The 22545-nt window shown below is 46.4% G+C and overlaps 1 protein-coding gene across 1 annotated transcript in view; it reads left to right on the forward strand.

Moving 5' to 3' along the window:
- The first annotated feature begins 13286 nt into the window (after window positions 1-13286).
- Window positions 13287-22545, forward strand: part of CLPP3 (CLP protease proteolytic subunit 3) — a 36651-nt gene continuing 27392 nt past the window's right edge. Inside the window, exons 1-2 of the mRNA XM_087546996.1 lie at window positions 13287-13625; window positions 14715-14829. Coding sequence (XP_087403122.1) covers window positions 13368-13625; window positions 14715-14829 — 373 coding nt within the window. The 5' untranslated portion in view covers window positions 13287-13367. The remainder of the gene's footprint in view (window positions 13626-14714; window positions 14830-22545) is intronic.

The raw sequence follows: 22545 nt of genomic DNA on the forward strand, positions 1-22545 counted from the left end.
GATGAAGAGTTCGACGTAAAGAGTTACGACGATGCAAGCTTAACACCTATCCGGATAGCTCTGAGTAGAGATACCGGATACGTATAATGGAGCAACAATTTAGAATAACTCCAAGTAGAACAGTTATTTGAAATGGCTCCAATTAGAGCGTGGTAGCTGCATCTAGGAGATGACATAAAGATCTGTAAAGCACACACGGATCTGAAAGGTTCAGACCCGTTGACTAAAACCTCTCTCACAAGCAACATGATCAAACCCAGAACTCATTGAGTGTTAATCACATAGTGATGTGAACTAGATTATTGACTCTAGTAAACTCTTTGGATGTTGGTTACATGGCGATGTGACCTGTGAGTGTTAATCACATGGCGATGTGAACTAGATTATTGACTCTAGTGCAAGTGGGAGATTGTTGGAAATATGCCCTAGAGGCAATAATAAATTAGTTATTATTATATTTCCTTGTTCATGATAATCGTTTATTATCCATGCTATAATTGTATTGATAGGAAACTCAGATACATGTGTGGATACATAGACAACACCATGTCCCTAGTAAGCCTCTAGTTGACTAGCTCGTTGATCAATAGATGGTTACGGTTTCCTGACCATGGACATTGGATGTCGTTGATAACGGGATCACATCATTAGGAGAATGATGTGATGGACAAGACCCAATCCTAAGCTTAGCTCAAAGATCGTGTAGTTCGTATGCTAAAGCTTTTCTAATGTCAAGTATCATTTCCTTAGACCATGAGATTGTGCAACTCCCGGATACCGTAGGAATGCTTTGGGTGTACCAAACGTCACAACGTAACTGGGTGACTATAAAGGTGCACTACAGGTATCTCCGAAAGTGTCTGTTGGGTTGGCACGAATCGAGACTGGGATTTGTCACTCCGTGTAAACGGAGAGGTATCTCTGGGCCCACTCAGTAGGACATCATCATAATGTGCACAGTGTGATCAAGGAGTTGATCACGGGATGATGTGTTACAGAACGAGTAAAAGAGACTTGCCGGTAACGACATTGAACAAGGTATCAGGATACCGACGATCGAATCTCGGGCAAGTATTGTACCGCTAGACAAAGGGAATTGTATACGGGATTGATTAAGTCCTTGACATCGTGGTTCATCCGATGAGATCATCGTGGAACATGTGGGAGCCAACATGGGTATCCAGATCCCGCTATTGGTTATTGACCGGAGAGTCATCTCGGTCATGTCTGCATGTCTCCCGAACCCGTAGGGTCTACACACTTAAGGTTCGGTGACGCTAGGGTTATAGAGATATTAGTATGCGGTAACCCGAAAGTTGTTCGGAGTCCCGGATGAGATCCCGGACGTCACGAGGAGTTCCGGAATGGTCCGGAGGTAAATAATTATATATAGGAAGTGCTATTTCGGCCATCGGGACAAGTTTCGGGGTCACCGGTATTGTACCAGGACCACCGGAAGGGTCCCGGGGGTCCACCGGGTGGGGCCACCTGCCCCGGGGGGCCACATGGGCTGTAGGGGGTGTGCCTTGGCCTATATGGGCCAAGGGCACCAGCCCCAAGAGGCCCATGCGCCAAGAGAAGAGGAAAAGGGGAGAGTCCTAAAGGGGGAAGGCACCTCCGAGGTGCCTTGGGGAGGATGGACTCCTCCCCCCCTTGGCCGCACCCTTCCTTGGAGGAAGGGGCAAGGCTGCGCCCTCCCCCTCTCCCTTGGCCCTATATATAGTGGGGGGAAGGGAGGGAAACCCAACCTAAGGCCTGGCGCCTCCCTCTCCCTCCCGTGACACATCTCCCTCCTCCCGCAGCGCTTGGCGAAGCCCTGTTGGAATCCCGCTACTTCCACCACCACGCCGTCGTGCTGTTGGATCTCCATCAACCTCTCCTTCCCCCTTGCTGGATCAAGAAGGAGGAGACGTCGCTGCTCCGTACGTGTGTTGAACGCGGAGGTGCCGTCCGTTCGGCGCTAGGATCATCGGTGATTTGGATCACGACGAGTACGACTCCATCAACCCCGTTCTCTTGAACGCTTCCGCGCGAGATCTACAAGGGTATGTAGATCCACTCCTCCCTCGTTGCTAGATGACTCCATAGATAGATCTTGGTGACACGTAGGAAAATTTTGAATTTATGCTACGTTCCCCAACATGCCACATGTCATAGACTGCTAGTTAAACTATTTTACTAACTAGATTTATTTAGTAGTGGGACCCATATGTTAGTGGAACCTTTTGTTAATCAAAGTTTTTAAACGGTTTTAGTTAATCTAATTAAGTAGTGGGGCCTACTGTCAGGGGCATGTTTTAAGTGAAGGGTTATTTGGGTGCTGGGGGTCCACATGTTATTGTCTACTTAGTTAACAGGTTTCTTAAATAGTGGGAATTAGCAGGGATGACCCACTAGTCAATGACATAGTGGGTTGATTAGCATGGTAATTAAGCGCTAATCGCAGTTCCACGTCAGCAGGGTAACGACGTTGAGGCAGAGCGCACCGGCGACGACCGTGCGCTCGCCTCCGGCGAACATTCTAGCGGTGGTCGTCATGGATCGGACGAGGGCCTCGCCACACACACACTGGAGCTTCTAGCAGGAGCTGAGACGGTCGGAATCGACCACCACGTCGGCGTCGAGTGGCGGCAGAGGCACGGCCTCATCGACAGGGCGTCTACGAGGCACAGCGAAGAGAGGGGAGAGGCCAGGGGGAGCCGAAGGCTCACATCGTTGCAGAGGAGGGCTCGGGGAGGCCGGAGGAACCCTGCCGGCGAGGTCCGGCGGCCGGATGGGCCGGCAGGTGCGAGGCCGAGTAGAAGGCTTGGGGGACGCAGCGCGGGGACGACGTCCTCAGCATGGGGCAAGGAGGAGGAAGCCATGGCTCGCGAGGCGGTGGTGAGCTCCGGCGGGGCGTGGCGATGACGGCGGCGGCCAGTGGTGTTGCAGGCGTTGTGCGAGGAAGACGAAGAAGCTGCAGGGCGGAGGCGGCGGTCCTCACGCACGGGCGCGCTCGTCGGGGCTACGGGGAGTAGCACCGGACGCGGCCGGGATGATGAGGCGCCGACGAGGGGGGAGAAGGGCTCCGGCGCGATGGTCGCGGGCGGAAGGACGGAGGCGCGGCGGGGCGCGGGGTTCAGGCGCCTCTGAGCGGCGGCGGCGTCGAGCGCCCCGATCCAATTCTGGATCGGGGGAGGACGAGGACGAGGTGGGGGTGAGCGGCTGCTAGTGGGGGGGTCGGGGGTTAGGGTTACGGGTGTGGGAGAGGTGGCCTTGTAGGCGAGAGAGGGGGTGCGGTTGGGCCGGTTGGCTAGCTGGGCCGCACGGCCAACTGGGCCAAGGCCCAGTCGGGAGGGGGGGTTGTTTTCCTTTTATTTTAGTAATTTTACTTTATTGTTTTATCATTATGCTCATTTAATTTTGTTTTACAAAATATATACAAAAGCACCTAAATTAGTGGGACTAGTTTTACCACTGCCACAAAAAGTCCACACCTAATTAAAATAGTTTAATACTCTATAAATTATGAAAGCCATTTATTTAAATGTTTAAGCTACTGTTTTATTTATTTTAGAGCCTTTAAGCACTTTATCAAAGTTTGGTTTCTCCGCCACAATTACCCATGCAATATTTGGATTACTCTGAACATTTTAGTTTTAATATTTGAAAACCTTTATTGTTTGCCTCTATTTTGAATTTGAATTTGAATCCGTTTCGAACTAACGCGAGATTAGCGACAATAACGGAGGTGACGTGGCGTTATTAGCAGAGGTTACTGTAGCTTGATTATCCGGGCGTCACAATTCTCCTCCACTACAAGAAATCTCGTCCCGAGATTTAAGAGGTAGAGAAGGGGGGAAGGTCTAGTTACGAAATCCTAACGGATCTTCTCGAAGAAGTTAATCCCTTTCATTGATGTCTTCAATTCATTATTCTAGTGCATCATGATGAAGTTGTCGTCCTTTCTTCGGGAACTACATCGAACTTACGAATAGGTAAGGGGGTATTCCGGAAGAACGGGCCACTATAGTGTTGCTTATCTGGTAGATAACATCAGCGAAGGTGGCGGAAAGTAACTCTCGAATTGAAACCTTAGAAAATATCGAGAGCGAAGTAAGAAGGTATCATGAAAAGTTTCGGGCGGATAGGCAATCGTTCATTGCGTGAAATAGAGTGTGAAAGGTTTCAGAGCAATGGGACCAAGTATTGTGTGTGATGCCAGAATAGATCACTCGGAAGGTGGCTCACGAATTACACACGAAACCAAGTGCAAGGGATAACTTTGAAACAGGGTGTACAAGAGAGTCAGGTTTCGATCCTGTGGAATGGGTTATGGGCCCACCATGTGGGTTAAAAGTAGGAGGAGTGGTGACATCTTGCATGGTCATGATAGCAAGGCATGTTAGAGGGTAACCTGTCGATTATGTCGGCAACAACGTCGGTACCAAAGGCGAGGGACGAAGAGAACCATTTTCCTGCTCGTTGAAACGAGGTGGACCAATAGGCAAAGTTCTCGTCCATCGGTGGCTACCGGGAAGTCATCAACAATAGTAACAGGGTCTTACCGACACGGTTGGGCAACTAGGTGTTTACATAAGCAGTAGAATATTGCTTCTTAGATCATATAGATCACCGGAAAGGCTAAACAAACCAATGTAAAGGAAATGTGAGCATCAGATTAACAGAACAATGGAAAGGAAAATGTGTTTAAACACATATTTCAAGGGTATATCCTCCCCAAGGACAAGTAGAGCATGATATCCATGTCAGGATATAATGTAGAGAACTCTTTAGGTAGGGGAGAGAATTTTCATGACATTACCCATACAGCGGTGTTTGGATAATTGAGCAGGAAACATTTAGCACTGGGCTTCAAAAGTTCCTGTTGAAAATCAGAGCACCATAGACATGCTTCGAGATAGCATTGACATGGTCAACAGGTGAAGATCAGACTTTGGAAACAAAAAGGATCCATCAGGAACAACTTATAGAATAAGTCTTACAATTTCCTCATGGAAGAATGGCCAATATTGCTAAAAGGAAGAACTATAACAATAGGGCCTCCGGCCAGGTGGGCTAGGTATGACACCACCTTATCGGGTCATACAAAGACCAACGTTATAACTCTTGGAAATATGTTCCAACCATCATATCTGACCGAGATTCAGATTTGATTGGTGTCAGGATACCTCAGACTCAGGATGCCTGAGAAGAAAAGGTGCAATACAATTTGACGAGATGACATTGTGAGATTCTTAGAAATGATCTATGGAAGTGAGCTCTGAAACAAGAGTTCATCAGTAAACCAAGGAGAGGATGAGGAGGTGGCTGATAGGCTCAGCAACAAATCATCGAGATTTCCAAAGGATGGATTTCCACAATTAGGTGAACAAGGAAATATCATTTGTCGGATCAAATGATATAATGATGTATGCTCGAGGGAAACATAGACAACTGAACAATGATAGAAGGGTGCACCCAGGAATCTGGACTAGGTAGCACGGTTAAAATTTAGCTCGATAATGATATAGCCAACCGGGCTAGGAATGACTTGAAGGATTATTAAACTCGTAAGCAATGAAAATTACTTGTAGTTATTGAATCGGAGTACAGACTCAATTCACTATCGGTGTCCTTGAGTGTCTAACAACTCAGAATCCAGGGAAAATTTTGGAATCAGTGAGAAATAATACTTGAAGAAGAACTCATAAGAAGTTATGCAGTTCCGTGATAATCTCGAGATACCAGAGGGGGTAATACTCGACGATGGATCAAAGTAGAGGTTGGACTGGGGTATTGCTCTACAGAAGACAAGCGCTTAAACTTGCCCGAGAAATGGGATCAAAGAAGAACATATGGTCGGAACCACGATTGCAAGGATCAATTCACAGATACCAAATGATATTATATCAAGGGGATAGTTATTATTAGAAGAAGCTTCCATGATAGGATACACATCGTGTCCATGGGCATGAACACAAGTTCAAGGTCGACTCCCACTTCTTCAGTGTATAACCTTTCATTCACTTCTCTTTTTCGAAGAAGTTGTAGGGTTGAATTATCTGGCAAAATACCAGACGACTATGACTCGTGAAAACTTTCGAGTTCACACATAATATGGAAGGCATAGGTTCAACCCATCGAGGCATCTTAGGAGCATATACCACAATTTCAGGAATAAATAACACAAGCTCGAGAGTAGAGCATGATGGAGAAAGCAGATGATACAATTTACCAAAGGCATTATGTATCTGAGGAAAGGCTCACAAGCTTATAGAATATGAAGGAATCTATCGGATAAAATCCAACAAAGGATCTGGTGGTCCACAAGGGGTCTGATGTGAGCATCGGTACTCAACCCGAGGAAGAAGGAATACAAGGAGATCAGTTTATGGAAACAACTGACTAACTCAAAGTTCAAATGCAAAGGAATTATCAATTCCAAGACAAGGGATCGGAAGCAATGCTCTGATTAGGGATGGATAAGTTGAATAGCCTTAGGGGTACAATCGACAGCAATTTGATTGGTCGAGATCCAGCTCATGTTTTAAAATAACGTCTGAGCCGGAAAGATAATTTAAAAGGATCAACTGATGATTGAGTGCATTCGCACTCATGTTGAATCAATAGGACCAAAAAGACGATGCCTAAGGATACTAACGAATATTGCCAGACATATGGAAATCATCCATAATGCAAGCAGACAAGTATTGCAGAGGAATAAGCTACTAAGGATTTTTGGAGGATCGAATAGTATTTCGAAGACCATTGTGAAACACATGAACAACTGGGGATGAACGGATACTCGATAAGGGCGAGAAATTATCCGTAGGGGTATTCAGGTGGCAAGGAACTGCCAGGCAGTAGGCATAAAATATTCGCGGAACAAATAGAAAGGATTTCAAGGTATCTTGTAATAACAAGATCAACTGGGTTGAATGTATCAATGACAAATGTAGGTAGATATCCATAAGGATACATCGGTGGTAGGGAATGGTAAAAGCGATGGCACATAGTCTCGAGAGAATATCGTAGGGTGTCTTCGGAATCTTCTGGTGAAGCAAGCGATCGTTCGTACCAAGGGGCTCTCTGGGAGAAAGTAGTAACGGGATCCTAAAGTTAGATTTAAGTAAATTCATTTAACCCGAATAGGAGAGATGTCAGAGTCCCAGAGTATAGGTCGGGAAATAAAAGATCCTACTACCACCCGATGGCGACGTGTGCCCGTAAGACACACAGCCATGTTAGTAAAAGTTTTGTAATGTCTAGACTCGACTTCGGCCAAGGAGTGTGGAAAGGGGGATTCCTACAGGCAGTCGGCTCTGATACCAACTTGTGACGCCCCCGATTCAATCGTACACTAATCATACACGCAAACGTGTACGATCAAGATCAGAGACTCACGGGAAGATATCACAACACAACTCTACAAATAAAATAAGTCATACAAGTATCATATTACAAGCCAGGGGCCTCGAGGGCTCGAATACAAGAGCTCGATCATAGACGAGTCAGTGGAAGCAACAATATCTGAGTACAGACATAAGTTAAACAGGTTTGCCTTAAGAAGGCTAGCACAAACTGGGATACCGATCGAAAGAGGCGCAGGCCTCCTGCCTGGGATCCTCCTAAACTACTCCTGGTCGTCGTCAGCGGGCAACACATAGTAGTAGGCACCACCGGTGTAGTAGGAGTCATCGTCGACGGTGGCGTCTGGCTCCTGGGCTCCAACATCTGGTTGCGACAACCAGGTAGAAGGGATAGAGGGAAAAGAAGGAGAAAGCAACCGTGAGTACTCATCCAAAGTACTCGCAAGCAAGGAGCTACACTACATATGTATGCATTGGTATCAACTGGAATAAGGCTATTATATGTGGACTAAACTGCAGAAAGCCGGGATAAGGGGGATATCTAGTCCTTTCGAAGACTACGCTTCTGGCAGCCTCCGTCTTGCAGCATGTAGAAGAGAGTAGACTGAAGTCCTCCAAGTATCATCAAGTAGCATCGTATAGCATAATCCTAACCGATGATCCTCCCCTCGTCGCCCTGTGAGAGAGCGACCACCGGTTGTATCTGGCACTTGGAAGGGTGTGTTTTATTAAGTATCCGGTTCTAGTTATCATAAGGTCAAGGTACAACTCCAAGTCGTCCTGTTACCAAAGATCACGACTATTCGAATAGATTAACTTCCCTGCAGGGGTGCACCACATAACCCAACACGCTCGATCCCATTTGGCCGGACACACTTTCCTGGGTCATGCCCGGCCTCGGAAGATCAACACGTCGCAGCCCTACCTAGGCACAACAGAGAGGTCAGCACATCGGTCTAAATCCTATGGCACAGGGGTCTGGGCCCATCGCCCATTGCACACCTGCATGTTGCGTACGCGGCCGGAAGCAGAACTAGCCCCCTTAATACAAGAGCAGGCTTACGGTCCAATCTGGCGCGCGCCACTCAGTCGCTGACGTCACGAAGGCTTCGGCTGATACCACGACGTCGAGTGCCCATAACTGTCCCCGCGTAGATGGTTAGTGTGTATAGGCCAGTAGCCAGACTCAGATCAAATACCAAGATCTCGTTAAACGTGTTAAGTATCCGCGAACACCGACCAGGGCCAGGCCCACCTCTCTCCTAGGTGGTCTCAACCTGCCCTGTCGCTCCGCCACAAAGTAACAGTCGGGGGCCGTCGGGAACCCAGGCCCACCTCTACCGGGATGGAGCCACCTGCCCCTTCAGCCCCCAACTCCGAACAGTACCACAGGTAATGTAACTGTGTAAAGTATATAGTATATGCCCGTGATCACCTCCCGAAGTGATCACGTCCCAGTAGTATAGCATGGCAGACGGACAAGAGTGTAGGGCCACTGATGGAACACTAGCATCCTATACTAAGCAGTAGGATAGCAGGTAATGGTAACAACAGTAGTAGCAAGGACAGGCTATGCATCAGGATAGGAATAACGGAAAGCAGTAACATGCTACACTACTCTAATGCAAGCAATATAGAGAAGAGTAGGCCATATCTGGTGATCAAAGGGGGGGCTTGCCTGGTTGCTCTGGCAAGAAGGAGGGGTCATCTCCGATGTAGTCGAACACACGGACATCGGCAGCGGTCTCGGAGTCTACCGGAAAGGAGTAATGGAGGGGGAACACAATAAATAACAGAGCAAACAAAAGTAACACAAAGCAAGACGCGACAATACGTCGTGCGAGGGTGACCTAACGCGGTAATAGGTGCTACCGGCGAAGGGGAGAAACATCCGGGAAAGTGTTCCCGGTGTTTTGCATTTTCAAACAAATGAACCGAATGTGAAATATTGCATATTTGCTATGCCAGGGATGCGTGGCTGACAAACAGACTACGTATTCGGATTCATCTCGAAATTCTGAACAACTTCCATGTACAAAGTTTTTTCATCCGAGCTACGGATTATTTTCTATGATTTTTTAAAGTCTAAATTGTTTTTCTGAAATTCTATAGTTAATTTAATTTGAAATTATATTAAATACTATATGCTACGGGTACTCAGGAGTGTACACAGGGATATGACTATTTGATTAACAGGTGGGCCCTGCTGACTGCCTAGCCAACAGTCAACAGTCAACTTGTTGACTGGTTTGACTGGTCCAACTGACATGTGGGGGCCACATGTCATAGACTGCTAGTTAAACTATTTTACTAACTAGATTTATTTAGTAGTGGGACCCATATGTTAGTGGACCCTTTTGTTAATCAAAGTTTTTAAACGGTTTTAGTTAATCTAATTAAGTAGTGGGGCCTACTATCAGGGGCATGTTTTAAGTGAAGGGTTATTTGGGTGCTGGGGGTCCACATGTTATTGTCTACTTAGTTAACAAGTTTATTAAATAGTGGGAATTAGCAGGGATGACCCACTGGTCAATGACATAGTGGGTTGATTAGCATGGTAATTAAGCGCTAATCGCAGTTCCACGTCAGCAGGGTAACGACGTTGAGGCAGAGCGCACCGGCGACGACCGTGCGCTCGCCTCCGGCGAACATTCTAGCGGTGGTCGTCATGGATCGGACGAGGGCCTCACCACACACACACTGGAGCTTCTAGCAGGAGCTGGGACGGTCGGAATCGACCACCACGTCGGCGTCGAGTGGCGGCAGAGGCACGGCCTCATCGACAGGGCATCTACGAGGCACGGCGAAGAAAGGGGAGGGGCCAGGGGAAGCCGAAGGCTCACATCGTTGCAGAGGAGGGCTCGGGGAGGCCGGAGGAACCCTGCCGGCGAGGTCCGGCGGCCGGATGGGCCGGCAGGTGCGAGGCCGAGTAGAAGGCTTGGGGGACGCAGCGCGGGGACGACGTCCTCAGCATGGGGCGAGGAGGAGGAAGCCATGGCTCGCGAGGCAGTGGTGAGCTTCGGCGGGGCGTGGCGATGACGGCGGCGGCCAGTGGTGTTGCAGGCGTTGTGCGAGGAAGACGAAGAAGCTGCAGGGCGGAGGCGGCGGTCCTCGCGCACGGGCGCGCTCGTCGGGGCTACGGGGAGTAGCACCGGACGCGGCCGGGATGATGAGGCGCCGACGAGGAGGGAGAAGGGCTCCGGCGCGATGGTCGCGGGGGGAAGGACGGAGGCGCGGCGAGGCGCGGGGTTCGGGCGCCTCCGAGCGGCGGCGGCGTCGAGCGCCCCGATCCAATTCTGGATCGAGGGAGGGGGAGGACGAGGTGGGGGTGAGCGGCTGCTAGTGGGGGGATCGGGGGTTAGGGTTACAGGTGTGGGAGAGGTGGCCTTGTAGGCCAGAGAGGGGGTGCGGTTGGGCCGGTTGGCTAGCTGGGCCGCACGGCCAACTGGGCCAAGGCCCAGTCGGGAGGGGGGGTTGTTTTCCTTTTATTTTAGTAATTTTACTTTATTGTTTTATCATTATGCTCATTTAATTTTGTTTTACAAAATATATACAAAAGCACCTAAATTAGTGGGACTAGTTTTACCACTGCCACAAAAAGTCCACACCTAATTAAAATAGTTTAATACTCTATAAATTATGAAAGCCATTTATTTAAATGTTTAAACTACCGTTTTATTTATTTTAGAGCCTTTAAGCACTTTATCAAAGTTTGGTTTCTCTGTCACAATTACCTATGCAATATTTGGATTACTCCGAACATTTTAGTTTTAATATTTGAAAACTTTTATTGTTTGCCTCTATTTTGAATTTGAATTTGAATCTGTTTCGAACTAACGCGAGATTAGCGACAATAACGGAGGTGACGTGGCGTTATTAGCAGAGGTTACTGTAGCTTGATTATCCAGGCGTCACAGCCTATACAGTGTGCCATGGTACGTCACTCCTCCATTGCAATCATCGTGACATGTTATTTGTATGCCAGTTCTATTAGCCAAGTTTCTTAGGGACAGTTATTACGAGTTATTCTAAGAAAATAAGCACCTGTGAATATAAGCTCCATGTAATAAGCCAACCAGTTATTTTCATTGCGTTTTCAGCTTATCTTTGGTATGATCGGTGGGAAGCCTAGATTGCATTATTTTTTTTCATTTTGCTGCCCATATGGAAATTAATTTGACTTGCAAACATCACAAATTGAACCCAGTGCAGTAACTAATATGATAGGAAAACAGACCATCACTATTTGCTCAAAATGCAAATACAAAGATACCATCTACTTGGCACAATCTACTTTGGTTAATGTTTTCCATAGAGATCCCATTGCCTAATTTAAACGAAGAACGCATGACCCACATTTAAATGAAGAACAATTGTTTATTGAAATTCGATGGTCCAAGTGACTGGTTATTATCGTATAGTAGCACCACCTGAAAGCATCATATAGCAGCAGCAGCAGTTCATAGCAACTCATCATACAGCAACAGCAGCAGTCTGCAATTCATCATATACCAGCAGCAGCTCATAGCAATTCATCATATAGCAGCAGCAGGAGCAGCTTGTAGCAACTCATCATATAGCACCAGCAAGAGCAGCTTGTAGCAACTCATCATATAGCAGCAGCAGCTCATAGCAATTCATCATATAGTAGTAGCAGCTCATAGCAACTCATCATACAACAACAACTTATAGCAATTCATCATATATCAGCAGCAGGAGCAGCTCATAGCAATGCATCATATAGCAGCAGCAGGAGCAACTCATAGCAATGCATCATATAACACCAGCAGAAGCAGCTCATAGCAATGCATCGTATAGTGGAAAGGGGAGAGGAGATGCAAGCGGGCAGGGCAATGAATGCTTGCGTGTTTGTTTTTACTTGAGGGTCAGGTGTGACACGGGCGTCAGCAGTTGCATTTTGAGTGTAATATAGGTAGACAACAGAATCATTTCACTATTCCCCTTCCCTTCAATTTTTAGTGAGGTTCTACCCGAAACACCCCCTCCAAAGCGAAATTAGTTAAGCCCAAGCCCATAACTCAAAAATGACTTCTTTACATCTTTTATGGCTTATTTTGACAGTATGCCCTGAAAAGGCGGAATCAAACTGGCCCTTAACCTGCAATTCAATTGTGCGTGCAATGATGAATCACTCCTGCCTGCTATCTGTACATTTAGGCATCATCATACATGGCATAACCTAATACATGTGCATTCCATTGTAGAATCTGTAAATATGCAATGTTTATGTTAGTTCATATGTTGCACATGATGTTTAAATGCCTCTTAAATCTGGTCAGTCAAGTGATGGTCTTTAAGCCTCCTTCTTTACTTTTTTTCTTGATATGTAAGATTTACTCACACATCTGTTCAATTATTTGTTTGCATTAGCCAGCCATACTAGGACTGTTTGCTTTGATTACTTGCTGCTCTTGACATAACACTCTAACAGAGCTTGTCAATGATTTAAACACTAAGGGCTGCTGTAGTGGAGCCTTGTCTAACTCATAGGTGACATAAAGGTTTGATTGGAGCCTTGTCTAACTCATAAGTAGTTCTAAATCTCAAGATGATATGCCGGCTCAGTCTTTCGGAGGTGCTCATAGAAGTAGGGTGTGCGTGTGTGTTCATAGGGGTGAGTATATGCGCGTGTATATGAGCGCTTATGTATGTACTGATATTAAAAAAAAAGCCATCACTAGTATTTAAGCAATAAAAAATAAAGTGCCAGGCCAGGGCAGCAACCAAACAGGTTTACACTATACTATCCTGGCCGGACAAAATATTCGAACTCCTCGGGCAACACTCGGACAGCATTATTTTTCAGGCACAGTGCTCAGGCCTCCGACGCCTCTAGCATGTCTCAGGCCAGGCCATTGTGCCCCAGGACTCCGATCCAACTTGGGAAGGGTCATTTATATACAAATAATCCCCATATACAAATAATCCCCATAAATCTGTTGCTTCCACCCGTAAGCCCTTCCCGGATAACAAAAAGTGGAAGGTGAAGCAGCCATGGCGACCATCACGGCGCCTCCCTGCTCCTCCTCTCCATCGTGTATGTTCCTCACCCGCAGCTATTGCTGCTCGAGGTCGGCGCCAAGAGCGGCCATCCGCTCATCTGCGGTGGCGGCAGCCCGGCAGACGCTCTCCTCCGGATGGGACCTGTCCGGGCTGTCGGGAGCGCGACCGGCAGCTAGAAAAGCCCGTCTCGAGGAGTTGGACACCAGCAACATGCTTCTCCGCCAGCGAATCATCTTTCTCGGCTCCCCGGTTAGCTTCCTTCTTTACTTCTTGCCCAAATCCCACTTTCTGGTATGTGGTTCTTGCATTCCAGGTCAAGTTTCTCGTGATAAATGCTTAAAAGCAGGAAATTCCATGTGTTTTGAAGTCACTTTTTTAGGTAGAGAGATCCTCTAGCCTTTCCCCATAAAATAAATCCTGTGTTTAATAAGTCAAGATAAATAGAATGATTGCTGGAAATTTTGAGTGGTATTGAAAAGAATGCAGTACAATTAAATTTAACCAGTAAATCATTTCAACCTGAACATACACAGTAGGTTTGTTTCATTTATGCATTCTAACATTTTACCTTGGGGATTCTGCCATTTTATGTGCATATGGTAGAAGTTCATCACATGTCTACGTTGTGTGACCTTTATTGGCTGTCGTCATGGTTATTCCAGTTGTTGTAATCATCATTAGTTCTTTCTAATAGGCATCAAAATGGTAAATGGAATATATTTTTGTATTTTTTGCTGCACTGTGGGCAAGCTTTGTCCAGCATAAGTCATGTGATCATATAAGTGATGTTTATTGATGGATTAGATGTTACCTTGTTGCACCATATGCAACACATTACATGCTTGCAATAATTTTGAGTCACCTGTTACCATTGTTGTCGACTGATGATAATTTGGAAATCTAATATAAACAGGGGTTATTTCCTTGGGGATATTCTTTTTTGTGTACATCCTTTTCCCTTTTCATCTTTCTTACCACAAACAGATCTGAAATAGAACTACTTATTTGAGGATGATTATCATATATCTGGTCCAATTCCACGGTTGGTTTAAATAGCATACCCGCGGTAGAATAATTTTTAGTTGGAACTCGCCACTACCATGATAGGACATGGGACATGTGTTCTTGATATTACGGAGTGGGATGGTGTCAAAAGTCAAAGCTAACAATACCACCATTCAATTTGTCTCAGTTATCAAATTATGCTTGGTCTGCAAGCTATTGTTTCCTGTGCACATGTTAAAACTTAAAGTACTTATGTCAATCCCCTAAAATGGAGTTTAAACCAGATATTTATGCATCTGTTTCTTCGAATGCCCTGTGCTGATTGCTGAGCAGGTGGATGATTTGAATGCGGATCTTATCACCAGTCAACTCTTACTATTGGATGCAAAGGACCACACAAAGGATATCAAGTTGTTTATTAATTCACCTGGAGGCTCCATTACTGCAGGTTGGTACTCTTAATCTTACTGTAAAAACTATTCCTGACACTATTTGTTGAAAATAATTTAACAAAAGGACAGATCCAGTGCATAGAAGCTCCCACACAAGGTGGGGTCTGGGAAGGGTTTATAGGAACCTAGTCTTACCCCTGCAAAGTGCAATGCAGAGAGGCTGGTTCGAACCCAGGACCTCTTGGCACAAGTGGGGAGGACTTCACCACTGCGCCAGGCCTGCCCTCTGTTGGAAATAATTTAACAACATTTCAATTTTAATGATCTTGTCATGTAAAAATTCAAACTTTTCATATCAAATTTGGATTTTTTTGAGGTAAAGGTTGGCTCGTTCATCCAGATAAAAGATTCAGAGAGTACAAGCCCCCTTTTTAGTTTGGGTGGGAAGATAAGAGTTGGGCACAATTAACCCTCTGTTTCGTTGAAGGGGTGAGGACGTATAAGGGTCTGTTTGATTGTAGTGCAAGGATGGATGAGTTCGGGCCATCCAGATTTTTGTGGATGGGATAAACCGATTCTCTTGTTTGGTTGCATGAGTGGTATGAGCCAATTTTTTGTTTGGTTGGAGCAATGACAGTTAGTTAGGATTGTCGGACTCGGGGTTCCGTTGACCCTTGAGAGGTTCGAACATTGGGGTGCGTGCGCAGAACTCGTTCTTCCCAACCTGTCTGCTCGCTGATCTTACGGCCTAGCTAGACGAACCCAGCGAACAAGAGACACAACAGTTTACCCAGGTTCGGGCCACCTTGCGGTGTAAAACCCTACTCCTACTTTGTGGTGGATTGGCCTCGGGGGGCTGAGGATGAACTAGTACAAAGGATGAACAGTCTCAGGAGGTGAGGTGTTCTTGGGTTCGATGAGCTGGTGTGGTGGTCAGGGTGGAATGGATCCGTTCCCCTCTATGGTAGTGGCTAGGTCCTATTTATAGCAGCCTTGGTCCTCTTCCCAAATGTAGGCGGGAAGGGATCCCACAATGGCAAAATTCAAAGGGAGACAATTAATACAAGTTGTCCTGACAAAAGTAGTCTTCGCCTGCAAAAGCTCCTGGTCGTGACGTCGCGGTGTGCTCCGCGATGACCTCCGTCCAGCCGTCCTGGCGGTCTTGGTCTTGTTGCATCGAAATGAAAACCTTTACTTGATGCCTCGGGACTCCGCGCCTACGCTTGCCTCCTTAGCACCAAAGAGGGAACTGGTATACTGTGCCTGCTGGCGCCCGCCTGGTCTTGATCGTCATGGCTCACGTCACATGAACCTCGCGAGGTGCACCTTGTATTGATATTGTTAGATAATAACGAGAAATAAACGAGACAAAGAGACACGGATTTTTACGTGGAAACCCTTGCGGGAGAAAACCACAGACGCACGAAGGCGCAATCACTATGAGGAGGAGTATTACAAGCACGAGACGACAGGCCGTCTGAGGTGCGACTACATGGGGTATATATGAGGGCAATACATGAGAGTCCTTGGAGGACAAGTAACCGAGTTGTACTCGTACGCGTCGACGTCAACGCAAAGGCCCACACCAGTTGTACTATGTCTAGTCCAACACAGTATAATTTGGATCACAATTTAACAATCTCCACCTTGATCCAAATTCTCTTCAGTAGTCGAAGAAAGTAGATAACTCCATCCAAATCAGCATAAACACCTTGTGCGTCAAAGTCCATAGGACTAGTGAGAAATACCAACTAAGCCTGAGTAAAGCTCAAACTTATTGGTCGGAACTGGCTTTGTCATCATATCAGCAGGATTATCATGAGTACTTATCTTGCATACCTTCAAATCGCCTTCAGCAACATCTTGAATATAATGAAATCTGACATCAATGTGCTTTGTCCTCTCATGATACATTGGATTCTTTGTAAGATATATAGCACTTTGACTGTCACTAAATACGGTAGGGCAAGATGAATCTCCACAAAGCTAAGAATACAAACCTCTCAACCAGATAGCTTCTTTGCATGCCTCAGAAATAGCCATATACTCGGCATCAGTAGTGGAACAAGCCACAATAGACTGCAAAGTTGCTCTCCAACTCACAGCACAACTACCAATGGTGAAAACATAACCTGTGAGTGATCTTCTCTTATCCAAATCACCAGCAAAATCAGAATCAACAAAACCAACAAGTCCATCTCTAGTTTTCCCAAACTGTAAATAAGCATTAGAAGTACCATGCACGTATCTGAAAATCCATCGAACTGCTTTCCAATGCTCTTTTCCAGGATTAGCCATGTATCTGCTGACAACACTCAATGCATATGATAAGTCAGGACGAGAACAAACCATGGCATACATAAGTGAACCAACTGCACTCGAATAGGGAACTCTAGACATGTACTCAATATCTGCATCTGACTTAGGACATGAAGCTGATGATAATTTGAAGTGTGCAGCTAACGGAGTACTCACCGGCTTGGCATTATGCATATTAAAACGACGAAGAACTATATCAATATCCTCTCTGACTTAGATATACTTTTCCAGATGGTCTATCTCTGGATATTTCCATGCCAAGTATTTTCTTTGCTGCACCCAAATCCTTCATCTCAAATTCATTACTCAATTGCTTCTTTAGTTCATTAATATCTGACATACTCTTTGCAGCAATGAGCATATCATCAACATAAAGGAGCAAATAAATAGTTGAACCATTGACAGTTTTCAAATAAACACAACTATCATAATTAGACCTTTTGAAACCTTGAGAGAGCATAAAGGTATCAAATCTCTTGTACCACTGTCTAAGGGATTGCTTCAATCCATAAAGAGATTTTTTTAACTTACAGACAAGCTTTTCTTTTCCAGGAATAACAAAACCTTCAGGTTGTTCCATATAAATATCCTCTTCTAATTCTCCATGTAAAAATGCAGTTTTAACATCCAATTGTTCAAGCTCAAGATCATGCATGGCAACGATACTGAGTAAAGTGCGAATAGAGCTATGCTTCACAACAGGAGAAAAGACTTCGTTATAGTCAATATCTGGAATCTGACTGTAACCTTTAGCAACTAACCTTGCTTTATATCTTGTCTCATCATTAGGAAAAACACCTTCTTTCCTCTTGAAAACCCATTTGCAACGAATAGGTTTCTTCTCTCTAGGTAATCTTGCTAAATCCCAAGTGCCATTCTTTTCAAGTGATTCCATCTCATCATGCATAGCAGTCATCCACTTATTACTATCACCAGAAATAATAGCCTCGGAATATGAAGAAGGCTCAGCATTACCTTCAATTTCTTCTGCAACAGATAAAGCAAAAGAAACAATATTGCACTCTTCAATTAACCTGTCAGGTTTATTAATACCCCGTCCAACTCTGTCACGTGCAAGATTCCAACTGGGTGGAACAATAGGCTGATTTGGAGTGGGAGTGACATTATCATCATTAACGACGGGTTCATCATGTGCATCAACAATTTCATTACCAGATGTATCACCTGAATCAATAACATGCTCCACCTGAACAGTAGGCTCCTGAACAATAGGCTGTTGTTCACTCTCAACGGGAACATTAATAGATGAAACATCATGTAACATAGCAGATTCATTAAAGATAACATTTCTGCTAATAACAGCCTTCTGGGTTTCAGGATTCCATAATTTAAAACCTTTAACAACAGACTTATAACCAAGAAAGATGCACTTAACAGCCCTAGGCTCCAATTTTCCATTATCAACATGAGCATAAGCAGTGCAACCAAAAACTCTCAACTGTGAATAACCAGCAGGTGAACCAGACCATACCTCAATTGGAGTTTTCTTATTAAGAGCAATAGATGGTGAACGATTAATGAGATAACAAGCAGTGGAAGCGGCCTCAGCCCAAAAACGCCTATGCAAACCTGCATTGGACAACATGCAACGGGCTCTGGAAATAATGGTCCTGTTCATGCGCTCAGCAACACCGTTTTGTTGAGGAGTATAAGGAACGGTGTAGTGTCTGACAATGCCTTCAGACTTGCAATAATTCTTAAATTGCTTAGAACAGAATTCCATACCATTATCAGTGCGAAGTATTTTTATCTTCTTTTCAGTCTGCCTTTCAATCATAATCTTCCACTCTTTAAAAGCTGAGAATGCTTCATATTTATGCTTCAAGAAATAAGGCCATACTTTTCTCGAATAATCATCAATAATAGTCAGCATGTAACTAGCACCACCTAGTGACTTCTTGCGAGATGGTCCCCATAAATCAGAATGGACATAATCAAGAATACCTTCAGTTGTATGAGTCGAAGTGTTGAACTTCACCCTCTTGTGCTTGCCGAAGATACAATGCTCACAAAATTTCAATTTACCAAGTTCATATCCATCAAGAAGACCTCTCTTATTTAACTCTGCTAAACCAAGTTCACTCATATGTCCAAGACGCATATGCCAAAGGTTAGCAGCATCACAATCAGAATTCCTTGAAACAACCGGAGTAGCGTTACCTGAAACGGTAGAACTTCGAAGGTAATAAGGACCATTGGTCGAACTTAAGTCACCTTTCATCACAACAAGGGAGCCTTTGGTGACCTTCAAAACACTATCTCCACCTGAATACTTGTACCCCTTTGCATCAAGGGCACTAACAGAGATAAGATTTCTCTTCATCTTCGGAATATACCGAACATCTGTCAAAGTTCTGATTATGCCATCAAACATCTTGATTCGAATAGAACCTATGCCTTCAATCTTGCATGGTGAATTATCAAAACCCAAAACGGAACCAACAGAACTAGTGGAATCAAAAGTATTAAACCAATCTCTATGTGGACACATATGAAAAGTGCATGCGGTGTCAAGTACCCACTCATCATTGGTCTCAGCACATCCAGCAATAACGACAAGAGCATCATCAGAACTATCATCACGAGCAACGTTAGCAGAATTTTCACCTTGTTTGTTACCTTTCCTCTTTTCCTTGTTTTGCAACTTGAAACACTCAGAGATGTCATGCCCGTCTCTCTTGCAATACCTGCAATACTTCTTGTCTCTGGATTGCGACCGGCCCCTGTAGCCGTTCTTACTTTTGCCTCTGTTTCCATTATGTGAGTTCTTCTCCTTTGTCCTGCCACGAACAGATAATCCCTCGGTTTGGGATGAACTTGAACCATCATGAGGCACCATTAGTTTCATCTCCTCCTTAGAGTTCAAAGCTTCATAAACTTCATTAAGTGTGAGAGTATCACGACTGTATAATATGGTGTCTCTAAAATTGGTATAAGAACTTGGCAATGAACAAAGTAACATTAAAGCAGTATCTTCCTCTTCATACTTAACCTCCATTGCAGCTAGATTAGATATGATCTCTTTAAATTCCGAAATATGATTCAAAACATTACCTCCCTCGGGTAACCTGTGCAGGAATAATTTTTGTTTCAGATGCATCTTGCTAGTGAGATCTTTAGTCATGCAAATCCCTTCCAGCTTTAACCATAGAGCGGCGGCAGTTTTCTCGCTCAAAACTTCCTGCAAAGTATTATTATGCAAATGGAGCTGAATTTGTGACAAAGCCTTACAATCAATTCTTTTCTCCTCAGCAGTCCAGTCCTCAATTCGATTCTTCCCAAAACTATCCAGTGCTACATCATAGCCGGCCTGTGCCAACAACGCCCGCATCTTGACTTGCCATAGGGTAAACCTTGTGTCACGATCCAGCAGCGGAAAATCGTACTTCATGGATGCCATGAGTTGATAAACTGTGCACAAAGTAGTACAAGTCGTAGAAAAATTCTTGATAGAATTAATTAATGCGGAGCAACGGAGTTGAAAAAATAGCACCTGGAACTCTCGGTGGCTGTAGCAATTGAGAAGTAAAATATTTGGACTAGTAATTCAGCCTTGTCTTCACGTGGGGAGTAGAGATCAATCAGATCTCGATTTGTGTGCGTGTAGCACAAGTAGTACTCACCACCGATGTGGATTTGGTCTTCACGTGGAGGAAAAGTAGTACTAGCAGCAGCAACGACGGTTGATTTCTCAGGAGCAGCACACGGGGCCCTGCGTACTGGATCAGCAGCGGCAGCAGGTCGCGTCGGGACTCCTGTCGCCTGTCGGTTTCGGCGACATGCGGCAGCAGTAGAAATCGATGCGGCTTCGAATCGGCGGATCGCCTGAAGACGCGTGCGGCGGCGCGCACGACAGAACCCTAATCTCCTGTCTCAAAAATCTCATATAGAAACCTAGCTTTGATACCACTTGTTAGATAATAACGAGAAATGAACGAGACAAAGAGACACGGATTTTTACGTGGAAACCCTTGCGGGAGAAAACCACGGACGCATGAAGGCGCAATCACTATAAGGAGGAGTATTACAAGCACGAGACGACAGGTCGTCTGAGGTGCGACTACATGGGGTATATATGAGGGCAATACATGAGAGTCCTTGGAGGACAAGTAACCGAGTTGTACTCGTACACGTCGACGTCAACGTAAAGGCCCACACCAGTTGTACTACGTCTAGTCCAACACAGTATAATTTGGATCACAATTTAACAGATATCTCCGCTCCTCGGGAGCCAGCCTGGTGAGGCTGCTCCCCGGGGAGGTCTTGGTGTCGTCCGCCTCGCGAGGCTTGGCCGCTCGCGAGGGTCTTGAGCTGTCGATGTTGGAGCCGGGCCGTATTGGGCCACTGGCAGAGCCACGCCGTGGGCCGCAGGCAGGTAAGTCTGGGTACCCCCGTTCCCAGTACGCCGACAGTAGTCCCTGGGCCCAAGGTGCGCTCGAACTTGGCTTCGAAGCGAAGCCAAAGGTTAAGTGCGAAGTGCCGCGGGCCCTAACCGCCTGCGGCCCTGGTCGACGCGTGGCGATTGATGGGACGTGGGCGCCTCTGCTTCCCCACGCTTCCTCGGCAACCGTTCGACTTGACAAGACCGTGCTGCATGTAGAGAAAGCCATCATTGCGTGGGATCATGGAGGCCAGCGGTTGGCCTCCCTTGGCTATAAATGAAGAGAGGGGCGGAGCCCCCTTGCTCATCTCCATCTTCCCGCCGCCTGCTTCTTCTTTCTCCTCTCTGCCTTGCCGCCTTGCTGTAGTCCTCATGGCGCCGACGAGGAAGTTCTCCACCGCCGAGAAGGGGAAGGCCCCCAAGGAGGGACCTGACTCGCCACCCCCAAGAGAGGGTGAGGCCGCCCCCGCAAGCACGTCGCGATTCCTGTGGCGGCTTCTCGGGGGTGCAGGCGCGCCTTGGCCGGCCGTGGCGGTGTTTCTTCTCGCCGCGGGTGCCGCCAAGGGCGAGGCAGCCCTTGCGACGAGGGGAGGCGTGCCATGGTTGCCTAGCCTCCTTGGCCTCGCTTCCACTCGGCCGAGGTGCTCCCGGAGTTCGTCGTGTGGTCGGAGAGGCCAGCCGGCAGCTGGCTCCCGCTTCCCCGCTTCTTTGCGGGTGAGCTGCCGGCCGCGGGGCCTGACGGCCTCTAGCTGCAGGCTGATGGCTGTTGCAACAAGGCCTCATGGGTCGGGGTCGAAGTTTCCGCCGTCGGGAACGTGTCCGGCTGGCAGGCGTTTGCCCGCGCGCGCGGCCTGAGCGGGAGGTGCATCCTTCACTTCAAGTTCGACGGCGTTGCGACCCTCTATGTGAGGGTGTTTGGGGAGGACGGCCGTCACGCAGGGTGCTGCCCCGAAGACGACGGTGGCGATGATGAGCTTGGCCTTGACGGTAGCCGCGACGACGCCGAGGGTGAGCTCGCCCTTGGCGACGACGGCGGCTCCTCCAGCGAGAG

This window comes from Triticum urartu, chromosome 3A, assembly GCF_056163025.1.
Source record: "Triticum urartu cultivar PI428250 chromosome 3A, HENAU_Tu73, whole genome shotgun sequence".
NCBI lineage: Eukaryota > Viridiplantae > Streptophyta > Magnoliopsida > Poales > Poaceae > Triticum > Triticum urartu.